The following is an 18823-nucleotide window of genomic DNA, read 5'->3' as shown; positions in this document are numbered from 1 at the left end:
TTAAAAATAAAACCTTGCTTGGCGTTTTTGTCTGTTAGCCACATGTAATTGATTCCTGTTTGACTGGGAACAATGTTTATGTCATTCCTGGTTTTCTTCTCTGCTGTAATACAATTGACATTCATCAAGTTAAACACTTCACAATGGCTGATCCCTAGTATGTATTTTTAAATTGAAAGTCAGCTAATTACTTTCTAAATTAATTTATTATTGACTGTAAAATGTCGGGGGGGGGGGGGGGGGGAGGACTGTGATAGAGGTCCCTAAGCTCATAATATCATTAGAACGTTATGTTTTGTTCAGCACATTAGTCTTAGAGGAAGTTCATGCAGAGTGCAAAAATTGCTTTTCCATTTTCACATTTGAGATTTTATTGGCATATATAGGATGCTAAATTGATACTTTTAGCTAATGCTTTGAGTTCTTCAGGTTATTAACATCCATTTTTTCTACTAACATTTCTGGTCTTAGTGATTGTGAAGTTCAACTTAATTTTATACACAATACCTAGAAGTACAGAGAGTAGAGATACATTTAAAAACAGACTTCACTGAAATAATATATCATATCTCAGATACTTCATTTATCTGAGTGAGCGTTTTCATGGCAGCACACCAGCTGTATTTACATTTTCTTCTCTATGCATTTACATTGATTACTGGGATTTTCACATCTGTTTGGCAATCATAAATACCTAATTGTGGTCCTCCATCTTTACATAAACAAAACTTTTAGTTCAAGCAATCCATTTCCTCCTATACCGAGAGATAATAAATCAGATTACAAAAATCTGCTATCAAATCAGATTTTTTTCAAGGTCACACATTAATCCTACTGAATCCCCGTAGAGTGTATGCAGAGCAGAGGTCAGCCAGTAAACTTGCAACCTCTTAAAAACTTGAAAAACAGGAACTTTTATTTTGTCCCTGCAACCTCATGAAAAGTGTTTAAACGGAAGAGAGGTTACAAGTCCGACTGGAACGGCCATTCACCCGTGCAGCTGCACAAAATACTCTTGACTTAAATTTTCCTCTCCCATTACCCTCTTTTTCATGTAATCCCATACAAGTACGCAATAGAGTTCGGGGCCTCCCAGAGGCTGCCATGTGTTGCTCAACAGCACTGAATGGAAATGAGTGGTCAAATTACTGGCCAATTCCTCTCATTAATGCAGACTTCACTCAACTGTCTTGGGTGACCCTAATGAGTGTGTCATTAAGTGGGCCAGTGTGCGGGGAATCTTTTGCTCTAAATCTTTCCAGTCCTTTTCTTCGCCTCACAGCATAGAAAGAAAAAAATCTGAAGTGAATTGAGCGAGTTCAGAAAATTGGCTTTTCCTGTAATAAATGTTTATATGGAACGTTTCATGTCTCTTTTGCTTTTATTATTTGGTTGATTTTGTCACGTTTTGACAGAATAAATAGTGTCCTGAATTCTAACAGTATTACCGTAAAATCCCGTGTGTAATACAAACCCGTGTATAATACGGTCCCCTGATTTGCTGGCATCCATTGGCCAACATTGTAGTTTTTCTCATGACATTTCTCATGACATTTTAATGATTTGAATAATTCTAGGCTGCTGAGTCAAAAAATGATGTCCATTTCTTTGAATTGTCTCGGGTTTTAGAGAGATTACTGTTGTTGACAGTTAATTGGTAACTCATTTGGGGATATCAAAAATGCTTGTCATTTATTCTCTAATAATTAAAGTGAAACAAGCTTATTGTTTACTGCTAATGCCTGATGTTCAGATTTTTTTTCAGAGATTTTAGAGCAATCTGTCTACTTTAAATGATCATATTGAATGAATTATGTAATTTTGCTAAATTGTTCATGTGTGCCTTGACTCTAAATGGCATTAATTTTGTGTTTATTGGGGGCAGATGTTACAAGTTTTACTTCTTTCTGCCATCTTCATTTCTTTTCATTAAAGAATGAAATAAATAAATTATATCTCTCACCATAGATTTTATAGATGAAGCGATGTCATGTCAGTAGCGATTTTGCTGGCTTAAACAGCACATTTGAGTGAGCCTGGTTTGTTAAAAAGTGATCAGGACTGTGTCAGGCTTTGAAAATTAATCCGATGGCTCTCGTCGTCATGCTTGCTGCAAGGCAGGCTAGCTAGCAACTAGTGGCTAGCCCTGGAGCCACTAACCCTAAAGCCGGCGCTCAATGCTGCAACAGGCACCATATAATACAATGTCAGCATAATTAAGTAGTTTTGTAAGTGTCCTTAATTAGCAATTTAACTTGGTTTCATGATGACGTGTTGTTGATGTCCGTGGCAAAAGTTGGCAAGACACCGCAATGAGAGTGACTAAAAAAACAAGTCAAGCCAGCGGTCACGCTGTAACTCGCTGCCGAGAACAACTTTAAAATAAAAGTGACAAAGGCACAAATGTCAGCGTATTTATGGCATTTGGAAATATTTTATTTTGAAGTTGGCCTCACCACTGGCTATTTGTTTGGTCATGGATAGCATGAACAGTTGTTGCTGCTTTTTGTTTTCTGGACTGGACTAGACAACACCATTTCTGTAAATTAAGTACTTAACTCCTTCACTGCCAACCATTTTAGAACATTTAAAATTTTCAATACCCGCACGATATTGGGTTCAATTATATACGCCGATTATTCCAAATGACAGAAAATACTCTCATTTTTGCCTTTTTTCATTATTTTAGAATCAACAGTACAAAAATGTAGGTTGCACAAAAGGCATTTATTCCATGGACTCTCAAACTGTGTTTATTTCGTATAAAATGGGGCAATGATGTCAGCTACTGGTGGCTGTGCATCAGTAAAAGTTGTTTCCAAGTTTGAAATTTACAATGCAGCAGAATCAGATGCTCCCACACCCGCCTCCCTTGAAAATTTAAAAAAAAAACGGCAGTGAATTTAATTACATACATTTGTAACATTAGATATTAAATATTATGTTGGAATGTAAGTATCTCTCTCTGCGTCTCTCTTTCTCTCCCTCTCTCCCCCTCTCCCACTCGGCCAGTCACTCATAGTGGCGTAGGCTGAGCGTATACACACAGGAATGACCACCAATCTTCACAGGACTGCCACTTAAAATCAGGACAACCATTCAGTTGCTAACTCAAACGTATGCATCGACAAATAAGAGTTATGTACATGTTTTTAGGACTGTAGGAGGATACTGGAATGCCCAGAAAGAACACTGTGGTAACTATTGCAACTGTGTGTCTGTGGTTTTGGGCAGTCCACTGAGAGTGTAGTGCAGTTTGTGTGTACTACTAGTAAGAACACAAACAGTACAGTACATCCATATTCAATTAGAGCTGAACTGGTTGGTCTTAACGGGATGGCTGCCAAATTGCTTATGAGTTGTTTGGCTCAGATCTAAGTGTTACTGAAAAATCTTGTAGGGGGTTGAATAGGGTTAGGGGTCATTGTGTTATACTGGGAGAAAAAAAAGTTATGTATGCAAGAGCTGTTGCCGTTCATGATCAAGGATCGGTTAAAAGTTCAAAAGTGACTAATATTGTTAAATAGCTGCCATTCTGTATTTGCTGAATTTTCAGAAAATCCCTTGACTATACCAAATTGATGAATACACTCCCAGTACAGACACCAATTCCACTCAATGGTGGATTGTTTTATATATTATACTACATTCATGCCCAGAAGAGAAATATGTTACACTGTGCGAAATATTTGACATTTTGTACCATATAAGACTCCTATTAAAATCTTTTACACAAGAAAACTAACATGATCATCCTGTAATTCATGTTTTCACCGCGGCATATTGCTTGCAAAATGTACTAAAACTATGCCACACTTAAACCCTTAACTTAGAATAATAAGTTGAGGCTTTAGCTCATCTAGTCATTCATTTGCCTTTACTTTACTTTACTTACATCCTACCACAAATGAGCTGCCAGAGCGGTTGGGAATCGTGGCCAGCTGTTGAAGGCATTTTGGAACAGGTCTGGGATCTTTTTATGTGCTAGAGTAGAGATATATGGTTTCAGAACCTATTTACTACCCTACATACACATTAATATTTACACATTTATTCAGGCCTTTGTGGAAGAAACTTGCATCCAAGTTATCAGTATTGTGAATATACTGAAGACCCACACATGTGCTTTTCACTTGCTTTTATAAACCAGGGACAAGGGGGGAAAGTCATCACTATGACCCGTGTGTTGGAGAGGAAAATATTGTGAGTGGGGAATGGTTCTAAGTTTGAAAAGAAGAAGTGATTATGAAGGAGAGAGGGAAAATGAGGTGAGCTAGAGAGGTTTCCTCGGCTAATAAAATGCTCTGAGGGATGGAAGCTGCCAGCCAGCATTCCTGTGCCATTAGATAAGTTAGCTCACTGCAGCCTTTAGTTTCTCCGCAGTGCTGAAGTGGCAAACTGAGGTCACCATCACAGCAAACTGAGGGGGATGGTGACGGTCGTCAAGTTAGAATGTTATTTAGCAACCTAATCATCTGAAGCTGCTTCTAGGGGGACGTGCATTTAAATAAAAACAGGCCTACATTTGTTTGATTTTATGAAGTATCTTCGTAAACGTTTCTTTAATTGTGATATTTCGTTGACTTTACAAGTGTTACTAGATGAAACGGGCTTACACACCTCAGGGGGTAGCTCGTAGAAGTGGGATCTCACAGAACTAAGTTTAGAATTGAAATGCAAGGTCAGATAACCGACTCAGAATAGGTCAAATTGTGTCACTCAAGCAAGTGCTACCAAATTCACACGTGTCAAATAGCGGCACACAAGTGACAGATTGCTGTAATACCAATGAAGTCACTGTGCTTTTCTTGCACACTTAGGTACCTCCAGATAGATTAAACTGTTCACACCACATTTATTAAACCCAAGAGCTTATCTAGGTTTAAAAAGCAATCCAGAACGAAGTCGTGTTCTTTCCAATAAGGTAGGATAGAGGAATGTCAAAAGTTATAAATAATTACTCTCCAGGGAAATGGCCTGGACTGCAAGATAGTTTATTTGAATGGGAAATGTGCTGAGTGCATTTTCCCTGGTAACCCGAGTGTGATCATTCCCAGAGGGACCTCCTGTCAAGCAATTTGGAAGATTTTGTCATAAATCAGTCCCCAAACCATTACAGTATTAAGAAAGGCCTCTGGCTCATGTGACTGTCTTGAAAACCTCTTTTAAAACCTTCTGCTACAAAATCCATACATTGATTCAAAGGCATTTTCCTACTCGCATAAATTGTAATTAAAGACGTGATAGTCATTACTGAAATATGTATCTTTTCTCACAGGGATGTTGGTGGTGAATGTTACTTGGAGAAACAAGACATATGTGGGCACACTTTTGGACTGTACACGGCATGACTGGGCTCCACCTCGGTAAGAAATATTCTATTATTTAATCTGCATATTTTTATTTTATGACTTTTGTCTGATGTACACAACCTGTTCAGATTTTTATTGTTCATTTCTGTGTGGATGACTCACTCAGACTTGTGCTACGTTGAGTGTGCGGCTTGAACTTGAAACTTTTGAATGTCCGTTAGATCGTTATTATGTTGGACATTGGTAAGTTTAATTGTTATGGAAGTGTTTGCTTCTTCCTACTACACTTGTCAAAGGAAAGAAAGGCCTTATCATACTGGAAATATTGTGCAGTTTTATTTTATTTATTTATATATTTTTATTTTGTTTTGTTTTTTCCCCCATCCTTTGGTTCAGATAGCTGTGACAGAATGGCAAAGAACGTGTTGGTAAACGAATATTGCTGTGATTGAGCTTCTTCAGTTTACTTGATAAAGGCCTTTCACAGAGCTGCAAACTGTTCCGGATTGTCCGTATTTTGTTATGCAAATCGTTGAACGTGGCCTTGTATTAAAAAAAACTAAAAAAAACAACAACAACAAAAATCATCAGTCACATTGCCCAAAAAGGTTGAAAACGAGCAAAAATACTTGGAAGATAAGTGCGATCTATGTTTGACAACTTGCTGGTGGCTTCGGTGACGTCAGCGTCGTTCTAGAAGCTCCACTGACGCTAGCAGGGTAGCAGACGAGTACAAAAATTTGCTTAAAGCAAACAAGCTTTGACCCGACTATGATAGACCTGTTAGTAGTAATAGATTAATATTAGCGACAAGAAACAAGAATGGGCGCGAGCAGACATGTCTAGAGTTAGCTGAAAGCTAACTATTTGACTCGGCCCCGATCGCTGCTACTTTTAATTGATCAGCTGCGAAATACAAGGGCAGCCGCACAAAGTCCAGCTTCATTGTCAGATTATTATGTCCATTAATGCGTCGAAAATAATTCTGTGCTCACGACAACTCTATCTATGATCACAAACACAAACGCCATCACACTGCACAGCTTGGTAAAGCGTAGCTAATAGTGACATGTTTTATTTGTATTTATTTTTGTTTTTCTTGAAAGTATGTCTTCACATGAAAATGCTTTTATTTTATTTTTTTAAATAAATAAATATCAGCGTGTCCATGTGTATGTGTTTTCAAACCAGATATTGACTTATGAATGGAAACACTATTTTCCTCTCTAGAAACATTAGTGAGTGGTCTGTGAGACAAAGTGATGTCAGAACCACAGTTGCAATTTTGTAGAGTAAAACATTTGAGTAAGCCTGGTGTGCTAAAGTGATCAGTAGGAACAGCAACTATCAAGCTGTCGTCATCAAAGTGTGTGGAGTCATTTATACAGCTATTACTGCCTCCAGCGAGTCTCGTAACTGGCTGTTTACTAGGTAAGCAGGCCAAGGTTGCCAAATACTGTGTTGAATATTCCCCACAATGTTAACTGTTTACCATTTTACTTAACTGTACCATTTTACTTAACTGTAAAATCGTGAGGTTAGTGGGAGAAATTACGTAGCGAGGACCACACGGGAGATAGGGTTGAAATTTAGGAGTCCATCCATCCATCCATCTATTTTCTATCACCGATCCGGGGTTGGGTCACGGGGGCAGCAGCTCCAGCAGGGATGCCCAGACTTCCCTTTCCACAGCTACTCTGTCCAGAACTTCAGCGGGATCCCAAGGCGTTGCCAGGCAAGCCGAGAGACATGGTCTCTCTAGAGCAGAGGTGGGCAATCTCGGCCCTCGAGGGCCGGAGTTCTGCAGGTTTTGGAGGTTTCTCACTTCCTGATCATATATCAGCTGTGTTGGAGAAGGGCACATGCAAAACCTGCAGGACTTCGGCCCTCAATACCCCCCTCTGCTCTAGGGTGTCCTGGGTCGTTCCCTGGGCCTCCAACCCGGTGGGACATGCCCGGAACACCTCTCCAGGAAGGTGTCCAGGAGGCATTCTAACCAGATACCTGAGCCACCTCAACTGGTTCCCCTCAACGCGGTTGGGCAGTGGCTCGACTCTTGAGTCCCTCCCGGATGACCGAGCTTCTCACCCTATTTCTAAGGAAGAGGAGAGCCTAGACACCCTGTGGAGGAAACTCATTTCGGCTACTTGTATTCGGGATTGTGTTCTTTCGGTCACGACTCACAGCTCGTGACCATAGCTAAGGGTAGGAACGTAGATCTTGTGAACAAGACCCCAAGATACTTGAACTCCTCCACTTGAGGCAGAATCTCATCCGCGACCTGGAGAGGGCACGTCACCCTTTTCCAACTGAGTACCATGGTCTCTGATTTGGTGGTGCTGATCTTCATCCCAACTACTTCACACTCTGCTGCGAACCGCTCCAGTGAGAGATGGAGATCAGGGGTGAAAATCTTCTGCGTTAATCGGGAAAGTATGCCCACCCAGGCTTGGGAATGGTTTGCTAACATTTCCAGTTTTTCTGTCACTGCTTAAGTTGGACTTGCAGGACTGTGTTGGACTCGCAGGACTATGCCCTTTATTAGTGATTTATAAATTGCTTTAAAACACTGACCCTCTTCGATTTGACTGTTACTGTGGTGACATTCATAAATTGCTAAATTGTTACAGAGGGATTTGACGAATTTGCCTTACTAACTATAAAACATTCATCTGGTTGCAGGTTTTGTGAATCCCCTACAAGTGACCTGGAAATGAGGAATGGCCGTGGCCGAGGTAAACGGATGAGACCAAACAGCAACGCTCCGATCAACGAGAACAGCAACTCATCAGACAACAAAGGCGCCACCAACAACAAGACACGTGCTGCTTCTAACAGTAAAGGCCGAAGGGGCAGCCAGACACCATCGGAGCGCCGCACTCCTCCCAATAGCAACACGGAGGATATCAAGGCCAGCCCCTCCTCAGCTGGAAAACGTAAGGCCAAGCCTGCGTCGGACATGGAGCCTAATTCTAGCTCGGAGGACACCAAAGTCAACAAACGCATGCGGACAAACTCTAACAGTGGAGGGGTTGGGCTAGCGGGTCTTCTCATACCTTCTGTCAAGACTGAGCCACTTCCACCCCCCCTTGATCGGAGTTGTCCCTCACCTGTTCTCATCGATTGCCCTCATCCCAATTGCAACAAGAGGTATAAGCACATTAATGGTCTCAAGTACCACCAAGCCCGTGCCCACACGGAAGATGATGTGAAGCTGGAATTAGATGGAGACAGTGAATATGGAGAGGACTCGACACTTCACCCTGAACCTGAGAACTGTAATGGTGCATCTATCTCACACAAGGGATCCTTTTCTCCTGCGCGGTCAGTCACACCAAAAGGAAGGAACTTTGATGTTCAAAGTACTTCCCCATCGCCTGGGAAGTTTTGCACAAAGCAGAGCAAAAAGAAAATAGCTGAAACAGAACCAGAAATAAGTACACCAATGGAAGGTTGTGATGAAGGGGCATGTCTTTCTGACGAAGCCAGTAATGATGGCATTGATGAAAAAAGAAGTTCTGACAAGTCAAAAAAAGCTAACACCAAGGCTGATAAAACGGGTCAAAAAAATATCAAGTCACCACGAACAGTTACCACTGGCCCTTCAGCTCCACAACAAATGTACTCTTTCCCTGCAGGAAACCCCAATTCTTCACCAGGGCTTACCCCCATTCTGCAAGGAATCCCCAAAAGTCCCCAAATGAAAGGCACCCAGTCAAAAGCCCCTGCCATAGGGGATCCTCCCTCAAGTAGCTCCAAAGACAAGAAGAAGAAAGACAAGAAGAAAAAGGATGCTGGAAAGGAAGCTGACAGCCCCAAGTCGATGGGAAAGGGAGGGAAGCCGGAGGAGGGTAAGCAGTCATACGCAGAAGTACCTGAGCAAGGAAATAAGGCTGAAGGGCTTCTCAATGGGTCCTCAGACCCTCATCAGAGTCGGCTGGCAAGCATCAAGGCAGAGGCTGACAAGATATACAGTTTTACAGATAATGCCCCGAGCCCATCCATTGGAGTGGCCAGTCGAATAGATGGCAGTGGAATGCCACAGCCTCTTACACCACTTCACATGAACCAGAATGGTGCTGACAACTCGTCTGTGAAAACTCACAGCCCAGCGTACTCGGACATCTCTGATGCTGGTGAGGATGGTGAAGGCAAACTAGAGAATGCTAAAAACAGGACAGAAGACCAGGCACTCAGGGAAAGTGTCAAAAAAGCTCTTTTCCCAAATCCGGCCCCCAGCAAAGAATCTCCATACTATACTGGCTATGAGACTTATTACTCTCCCAATTATGTCAATCCCAGTCCCGGAGGACCAAATCCAGGCACACCGGTGGCAGAAGGTCAGGTGAAGATCAAAAGGGAGGATGATCAGGATCAGGCTGAGGAGAAAGTCAAGGTTGAGGTTCATGAGGATCGCAAACCTGAGATTGCTCCCAGCCAGCAGCAGCAGCAACAGCAGCATCAGCAGCAGCAACAACAGCAACCCTCCGTCATTCAACAACGATCCAACATGTATATGCAACCACTTTACTACAATCAGTATGCCTATGTACCACCGTATGCGTATCACTCAGACCAGGCATACCATAACCATTTAATGAATACCAACCCTGCCTATCGACAGCAGTTTGAAGAGCGACAGCGACAAATGGCAGAACAGCACCGTGCCGCTGAGAAAAAGTCGGACATAATCATGAAAGAAAGAGAAGCTTCCATAAAGGAGGACTGGAAACAAAAGAACCCAATGCAGCCAAACCTCTCAAAAAACTCAAGTCAATCTGAGCTTGGAAAGACGCCGCAGCCTACCAGTAAATCCAGGGACTCACCCTCTGATGTTTCATCCAAAACGATGGCAAGCATTAAGGCGGAGGACATCAAGTCCCAGCAAGCTGAAGGGCTGAAGATGAAGCTGACAGAAGCGGGACACCATGGGAAGGAGGACTCCAAGCAAGCGCTTGACTCAAGAGGTCAGCCTGGTACAGAGCAGGCTGTATGGTACAGACAGGTAAATACAATTCAAGAGTATCACAGGCCTCACTTTGTTTGGATGGGGGTGCGTGTGAGTTAATTTCAATGTCACTATTATTAGTCTTAGTCTTTTGTTTTTTTGTTCCCTGCTGCGATCCTTGATAAAGAACCATTGATCAATAATTCATTGAAAAGCATTTCCATTGCTACTTTGCATTGACCGTTAATGGTTGAATGCGGGACTCTAGAGGGCAGGGATATGACATGCAATGTTTCCATGTGGAAGTTGATGTGCAGTTTTTTCAGCTTTTGTGTGTGTACACTTAGTTGGAATCTTACACACACATTTTTATAATTGAGACCTCAGATGTTTATCCATCAGGAGTCTGTTTTACACAATTGTTATCCTTTTGTTGCTTTGTTTCTGACCACCAGCAGTACGCTGAGAGCCAGAAGGCTCAAGCAGAAGGCGAACACCAGCAACAACAATCACGGTGGAAAGATGAACGGGACAGAGAACGGGAGCGTGATAGGAAATCAAAGGAGGAAAGATGCAGGCCGAAGGACTGTCAAAGCGGGCCTAAGGAGGACAGCAAAGAAATGACTGACCCTAGAATTAGTTCTGAGGAACATCGGACCTTGTGCAAAGACTCTCGTACAAATGCCCACTTGCAGTTCTCTTCACCACTAGCACAGCACCAAGGATACATGCCGTACATGCATGGTTACCCCTATGGACAAGGTTATGACACCAACCACCCTGGTTACAGGGGCATGCCTTCGGTCATGATGCAGAACTACCCAGGTATGAATCCAAATTATATTTATATTACATGTTGTAAATTGTCAAATGATTCATTGTAATCGTACCTAATTTCAATCTATTCACTCAAATAGTCCAAAAAGAGTTAACAACAGCAGTTTTACTTGACGTTATTATTGTCCCAAATGTATTTTTCTCATCGGTCTGTGTGTTGTGCCAAGAAAATGTTCATGTTGTTATTGTTACGGATTGTAAAGCTGCTGGAGCTGGATTTAATCACAAATGCCAAATTCAGAACGGGAGTGGTCTCTGCATGGGACATACATTCACATATTCTAAGCCAAAAATATTAAAGGTTTGACATTGTATTCTCTTTATGTGACAACTTTGTGTCTGTCTTTTCAAGCCTGCCCATACAGTATTCTTTCATCATTCTGATGCAATATCGTGAAAAATGGCAATCACAGGTTTTCACAGAGCGCCTTCTATATGCAAATCATGTGAAAATCAAAGCAAAAATCCAGAAAATTAGGCAGCATTACCAGTAAACAAGCATGTTTTACTTTTATTAGACAATAAACGACAAGTATTGTTGATATCTCCGAATGAGTTATCAAGTAATTGTCAAAAATATAAATATCTTTTAAACCGGAGCCAATTCAAAGAAACGGGTGACGTTGTTTGAATCAGCAGCCCAAAATTACTCCAGTGCAATAAAGGATAGCAGCAAATCAGGGACCGTATTATACAAAAGTACTGAGAAAAAACTGCTTTTATTACACATGGGTGCGCAGCATACACGGATTTTACGGTACATTAAAACTTGGTCCTTTCCGTGTTTTATTCTTTATAATGATGAATATAATGAATATGTAACATATATAATTTGTATGTGTATTAACCCATCCATATTCATATTCGTGTAGGTTCTTACCTCCCTGGAGGTTATCCTTTTTCTCCATACGGCGGTAAAATAGCTGGAGCTGAAGAGGCCAGCGACAAATCCCGCACTAGCCCTACTGTCAACAAAATGGCTACAGACTCCAAAGCGCTCGACATCCTACATCAACACGCCAGCCAATACAAAAGCAAATCTCCGACAGTAGGGGACAAGCCACCCCTTGACAGAGAGCGGGAGCAGGACAGAGGAGCTGGCGGAGAAAGGGATCGGGAACGAGACCTCGATCGGCCGCGCTCCTCGCCTTCCCAGCGGATCATGCCCTCTCACCACCACCTGGGATACCCGCTGCTCTCCGGGCAGTATGATCTGTCCTACACCACAGGTCAGTCGGTCGTCACTTGCACTTTCTTACACCTACGTGAGGTTTATTTACACGACAACAGTGTATTGGACGAAAGCACGCGACCAAAATATAGCTTGGAATTGTAACAGAAAAATGAGCTTACAGTATAAAACAAAATCATAGCAAATTAATTTACAATAAAACACTTGATTACCAATGTACATGATCTCTTCTACTATCAGCACTGCTCTGCACATGATGTTCCCTTTGCGCTATCATGGCCATTTTGATGCATTGAGTTGGGGAAGGATTTCCAGTAATAGCAGACAAAGTTAAAGGATCGCAGGATGTTTAGAAATTATCAAGTTATACAATTTTACTGTCATTTGAAAACATTTTTGGACCAGATTTTCTATAGGCAATGTAACACAAAAAAACATTCCCTAAAATACCATTTTATCTGGCACACACACACACACAAAAAAATTCCGGAACCTTTTAACATTTTTGGTGTGCATTTTGACAGATTTTTTGCCAAAATTTGACACGTTGCAAATATAACACAAGTGGTCCGATTTGACGGCTAGGATTGAAGAATGGAAATCGTGTGACTAAATTACTTAAAAATATCTTGATACTTGCATATGTAACTTAACACTTTAAATCTAAGGCTGAAAAGCTGAAAAACGTGAATTGTTATTAGATGTTTGAGACCAGTGCTTCTTAGGGATAGACCAATTATCGACTGGGCCGATTATCTGCGCCAATATTCAACATTTTGACGAATATCGGCATTGGCCAATTTGATGAATCATATGGCCTCTAATAGATCCATTTAAAAAAATAAAGTGTTAACTTCAGGGAACTAATTTAAAAAAATTAAAGATGCTGCTGACCCTGGGAACTCTCTGCACCTTCTGTTTTAGTTTGAATTTAAAACTAAGATAAGTAAATATGTAATACTTCAAATATTTCAACATTTGGAACACTGTATTTACTGTAGAAAGCAATTGTTTGTTAAGTTTTTATTTATCCTGTCTTTACCTTACATGTTTAGAGTGGAAGTACATGTACTGTTACATCCCTAGTAATGACGTTTCTGACACGTGCCTGTCAAAATGTGTTTTGAAGACAAGTCTGCCCCATGAATGCCTTGACGCATGTTAAATATTTCAATGTTCAGGTGGTCCTCATTCGACTTCAATGGCGACAATCTAACCCCAATTTGTATGTAAACTTTCCTAATTACAGCAAATACTAGAATGAAAAATGTGTATACATGAAAACAATCAAATGGAAAAACAGTCCCGAGAGAGTGCGGTGCTCCCTTCTTGTGCGGCATAACCACTTTGATAAGATTGAAATGTGGTATGTCTGGACCATCGTAAAATGAGAACCCCCCCTTTAATTTTTTACGAGCTGTTCGCGACCCACCCCAAATGGCTCCGCGACCCACTTTTGGGGCCCAACCCACCAGTTAAGTCACCACTTGACACTGTTAAATTACACCAAGTGCGTATCAAACACCAGAACCTGTAAAAGCAAAATTCCCAATGGCCATACACGCTTCAGTAAGTCTGTCCATTTGTCAACTGTTGTTGCCAGTCAACAAGCAGCAAGCAACCTTCTCCATCCACCTAGAGGTGAGAACGTTGATTTGGAAATAAAGGAAGGAATACTAAATAGACTGTAGCCTATAAAGGATGTCAAATATAGGGGCGACTCAGACCTGAACGCAGCCAAGAGTATCAAGCGGTGATGTATGATGTGTGAGATTTATTGTTGTCTTGTATTCTCTGTCCTGAATTTGTCTAAAGGGAAATGGACTCATTGTTGCTACTCGGCTGCTGTCGAGTATATAATATTCAGTGCAGCCCCTCAGCTCATCCATTTTAAGTAGGTCTTCTAAGGACAAGAGGATCACAGTGAAGATAATAGAGTTGTAGAATGAGCATGAAAATGGAGGCAGGCTGCACTGACATCTAGTGGAGCGGCTTGCAAATGGCAGCTGTGGAAAAAAACCTCCCTGCATGTTGACAAAAGCAAATTGAGCAATTGCTAACGAGCGGGAATTTTCTGTGTCTTCAACAGGGAAACCTGACCGGCACACCTCAACCCTGCAAAGATTCATGTGACTGGCTCACGTGAGAAAAGGATTTCCCGGGTGTTCCCTCTTTAGACATCAGTTCAATGGTGTTTGTGTGCGTTTAGTTGAACTGCCCGAGTGTTGGCAGCTTGTTCACGTCTTTCTTGCCCATGGAAAGAATCTCAAAAGCTTGACTGACTGATTGAATCCAGGTTCAAAGCCATCACTCTACCCCTTCACGCAGAGGAAACACCTCCCCTCTGGTTATCTAGTCTTTGCACTGTCGACAAATACAATGCAAAAATAGACTATTGGACTTTCTAAGATTTTGTTTGGACTTTTTTTTTCCCTTTTTTTTTTTTTTGCCATATACAGAAGAATCTAGTGGAGGATTCGGGGGGAGTTGGATGACTGATGGCAAAGGGGAGTCAAATGAAAGACTTTGAGAGAAAATCTTATTGAGATGAGTTCAACTTAAGGTCGCTGGCATTTTCGATGTCATGCCGCAACAATATATCCGAAACTTGACAAATGTTTGCTTGTATTTCATTGGGGACGGGGGGAATATGGCAACTGCTGCTCTCTTCAGAGACTTATGAGCCTGAGACGCAAGTTTTGATTTCCACCATTTAAACTCCTCAGTTCTTGTTTCAGGGATGATGTCACCGTGTTTTTGCGAAGGGACCTCATTTCACCTCAACCGAGAATCATAAACGTGTTTGCTTTTGTCAACTTGAGTAGCGACGGTCATCTTTGAATGTCTGAATGCTGGTGTCAACGCTGCTTCGCCTCACAATGAAACGGAGAGTGAAGCCATATTGGCCACAGTGACGCTTGGCGGGGTACAACGAGCTTTCTTCACCTCCTTTATGAATTTATGTTCTGCTGTAATATCGACGTACGTAAGATGTGTCCCAGAATGTGTTGCAGATCATTTGTGCATGTGCTCAATTCATCCCTGCTTACCCTTGACTGCAGACGTCGAAATCACGATCAATCTTTTGCTGATATGGCTTCACTCTGACACACCTTCATCTCGTTATCATGAGTTTTTTTAAATTGTTTTGTTAAAGGGGAAGTCAGCCCCCCCCCCCCCCAAAAAAGATGATAATATGTTCTATGCAGCCCCACTTGTCTAAATATGGTATTCTAGTTGATAATGTGTTAGTGGAATATGAGTTAGCAGCAAAATCCAACCATTTTTATCCATCTCAGGGGGCGGCCATTTTGCCACTTGCACATTTTGCCATTTTGCACAACCAATCACACCTCAGCTTCAGAAAACAGATGAGCTGTGATTGGTCGTTGCCTGAGCCATGAGTAACTATGATGTCATCTTCACTCGACAACGAGTTGCAAAATGGCCGCTCCCTGAGATGGATAAAAATGGCTGGATTTTGCTTCATATCTCTTATCCCACAAATGTAATATTAATCAGAATGTCATGTTTACACTAGTGAGGTCACATGTGACATGTTATTGTCAAGAAATATTAAAAGTTGACTTCTACTTTAAGCAGTTGACTTTGGATCAGTCTAAACTTGATACCTTGGTCAATTGCTACCTGGGATGTAATCTAAATTTCTGGCATTCATACGGAGCATACAACAAACACATTAAATGGTGTGTAAGGTAAATAAATATCCACAACGTCCTCTTCTTCATGATTTAATATAAGTGGTGCTGCAATATTGACCATCAAGTCATGCCCAAAACTGTAACCAGATACCGTATGTTGCTTTCAAATGTGTATTTATTTGAACAGTTGGATGGGTGTGAACATATCTGGAACAGCATCGTCACCAAATACAAAAAGATGTTTGCAGTCATTTTGTTATGTCAGCAGCTCGAAAATCCTACAAGTCCGACATCAAAATGTCATCTCCTTGATTTATGTGCATTTTAAAGATGATGAATGTGGTGGTGTTTGATTAGTATTTAATCTGTGAGGGTAATCTAGGCAGCTGTGATGTTGTCTTTCAAGTCAGTGAGGTTTTAGTACCAGCAGACTGCATACATACAGTACATCTAGTTTTATCAAACGATGGTTGTGACAAGTGCATTTGTTCGCTCACAGAGTAGTCCTATTAACGCAGTAGTCAGCAAAGCCCAGTGAAGAATCAAAAGTATATTCTAAAAGTGTATGAAAAGACCGATCAGTTCATGTTTGCTTTCAACATAATGGAAAGTGCTTGGCTCTTGTGTTTTGTTTCAATGGTGCAGAGTATATTTATTGGCCAGCAGTTGGTGCCTAGTTGAACATTCTTGTGTGAAAACACAGAGACGCTCGCTCGTTTGTCCTATCCTGACCCCATTTCTTTTTCGTACAAAGACAGACCACCACCCCCTCAAAGTACCCACTGAGGTGCTTGCAAGGATGTTTACAGCGTCTTCTTCTGTGTAAGACATTCAGAACTGTCTCTCCCCTCCTCCTTCTGCTCCTCTTTCCCTCCCTTCAGGAGTTTGTGAAAAGTGTACATTATCATGTTTTTTTTTTTTTTATACAATACTCTGTAACTTGCCTTTGTAAATTTGGGCTGAAAAAATAAATCTTTTTATGAGACAATCTGTCCTGGTAACTGCTATCTGGCTTCAGCTGTGTTGACCAACAAATCATTTGTCAGAGCCAACATTGTAGTGGAACCAGCAAAGTCAAACGTCCCACGTGGTACAATTCTCTGGAGAAATGTGCCTTCATAAGGATGTGATGTGCGATGTCACATGATTTGTCATCAAATTTGGTGAGGCTTCAGCTCACAAAGCAGCCAAAAGATTAACTGTCCTTGGCTTAACAAGACGTGTGAGCCAGGAATGAAACTTAACTACACAAATACACATACACCAGATGTTGATGCTTGTATGACATGGGGAATGTTAAAATGTTACTTAAAACACTGTACCGGTAATCCGTATTTAACAACAATACATTTTAGCCTGTCACAAACTTATTTTTACAGTACACGTACTTACAATTCTTTCAATCAACATTATATAACCGTTTGTGTTTGACTTTGGATGTTCCACTCCACTGTACTTCAAACCACACGTCGGTATGCTGTTGACTTGAAATGAAAGTTGTGTGAGTTCTTCTGTCTCCTCATTGCAAAAATTCTAGTTTGTGAACTGCACCGTTGAAGCTAAAATACCAAGAAAACGTTTTTGCTCCTTTCTCATTTCATGTTTTATTTCCCTCATTTGAATGTTGAAGTGTGTCAAACACATTTAAATATTAGACAAAGATAACCAAAGTAAGCCCAAAATGCAATGGCTTAGTAGTGTTTTCAGGCAAGAAAAGAAAAAGCAATCTAAACTTCTTTTTACCGTGGGAGGTAAACTAGTCTGACACGAACTGCAAGCACCACAAGTGACTTATGTTTGTGAAGTTGTTCTTCTGTAGCCGTAGCAGAAACGGAAAGATGGTGGCGAAACATGGATAGCCTCCCTTTAAGGCGCAGCGTGACGGTGACCTATGTAATATAATTGATTACTAGACCTATGATTATATATTTAAAAACATGTACCTTGATGTGGTAACTTTTTTTCTTGCGTATTATTGAAATGATGGCCCTCCCTTTAACTCATGAGCTAATTGTGATGAATCGCTTCCCCAATTATTTTTTTTAGAAAGCTACATTTAATTTCACTGACCAAACCTGGCGAGATGGATTACCTCCAGACCTGTTCAATCAAGGAATCACTTTTCTTTTTCTTTTTTATGTCTGGCAAAATGAAGTCAGCAAAAACAAAATTCCAGAACATGGAGAGAAAAAAAGTAAGTGACCTGTATCAATCCGGATCAAAAAGTAATTCCTAAAGCTTTAGGACCACAAATGGAGAAAGCATGGAAGAGTGGTGAACCTTTCAAGCAATGTCCAACCTACAGGAATGACCCAAAAGTACAGTGATGATCCAACCAGGAGTTCACAAAGGAACCCAGGACAACATCTAAAGAACTGCAACCCTCCCTTGCCTTGATTAGTGTTCATGACTCGAAAATGAGGAAGAGACTGCACAAAAATAATATCCTTGGTAGAGTTCCAAAACTAAAACTACGGCTGACCTAAAAGAACGTAAAGGCTTGTCTTACTTTTGCAAAACACCTGAAAAATGATTGCCAAGACTTTTGGGAGAATATTCTATGGACTGACAAAAAGAAAGTTGAACATTGTGTGTCAACATTACCTTTAGTGTAAAAGTAACACAACATTTCAGAAAAATAACATACCAACAGTCCAATGTGGTGGTAGTGTGATGACTTGGGGCTGCTTTGATAATTCAGGACCTGGATGACTTTCTGTGTTGATGGGACCATGAATTCTGCTCTCTACCAGAAAATGAGGGAGAATGTTTGTGATCTCAAGGTGAAGCACATTTTGGTTCAGCATCACGACAACATCAAGCCAACTTCTTGCTTAATAAAACAGTTATGTTTGGCAATGGGCAATAATTA

General features: G+C 41.1%; 1 protein-coding gene across 2 annotated transcripts in view; it reads left to right on the top strand.

The window, feature by feature from the left end:
- The window catches only part of znf609b (zinc finger protein 609b), an 80672-nt gene extending 63731 nt beyond the window's left edge, over positions 1-16941 (top strand). The window contains exons 4-8 of one of the 2 annotated variants that reach the window (XM_086071475.1): positions 5279-5366; positions 7995-10317; positions 10719-11085; positions 11970-12326; positions 14379-16941. In XM_086071475.1, the coding sequence (XP_085927601.1) occupies positions 5279-5366; positions 7995-10317; positions 10719-11085; positions 11970-12326; positions 14379-14422 (3179 nt within the window). In that variant the 3' untranslated portion in view covers positions 14423-16941. Of the gene's footprint in view, positions 1-5278; positions 5367-7994; positions 10318-10715; positions 11086-11969; positions 12327-14378 lie in introns of both variants that reach the window. The other variant, XM_086071474.1, reaches the window with a different exon arrangement.
- Positions 16942-18823: the final 1882 nt, after the last annotated feature.

The sequence above is a fragment of the Leptonotus elevatus genome, chromosome 3, assembly GCF_054856555.1.
Source record: "Leptonotus elevatus isolate MCC_2025b chromosome 3, RoL_Lele_1.0, whole genome shotgun sequence".
NCBI classification, from domain to species: Eukaryota; Metazoa; Chordata; class Actinopteri; order Syngnathiformes; family Syngnathidae; genus Leptonotus; species Leptonotus elevatus.
Note: the sequence above shows the minus strand (reverse complement) of the source record. Positions and strands in the feature narration are given on the sequence as shown.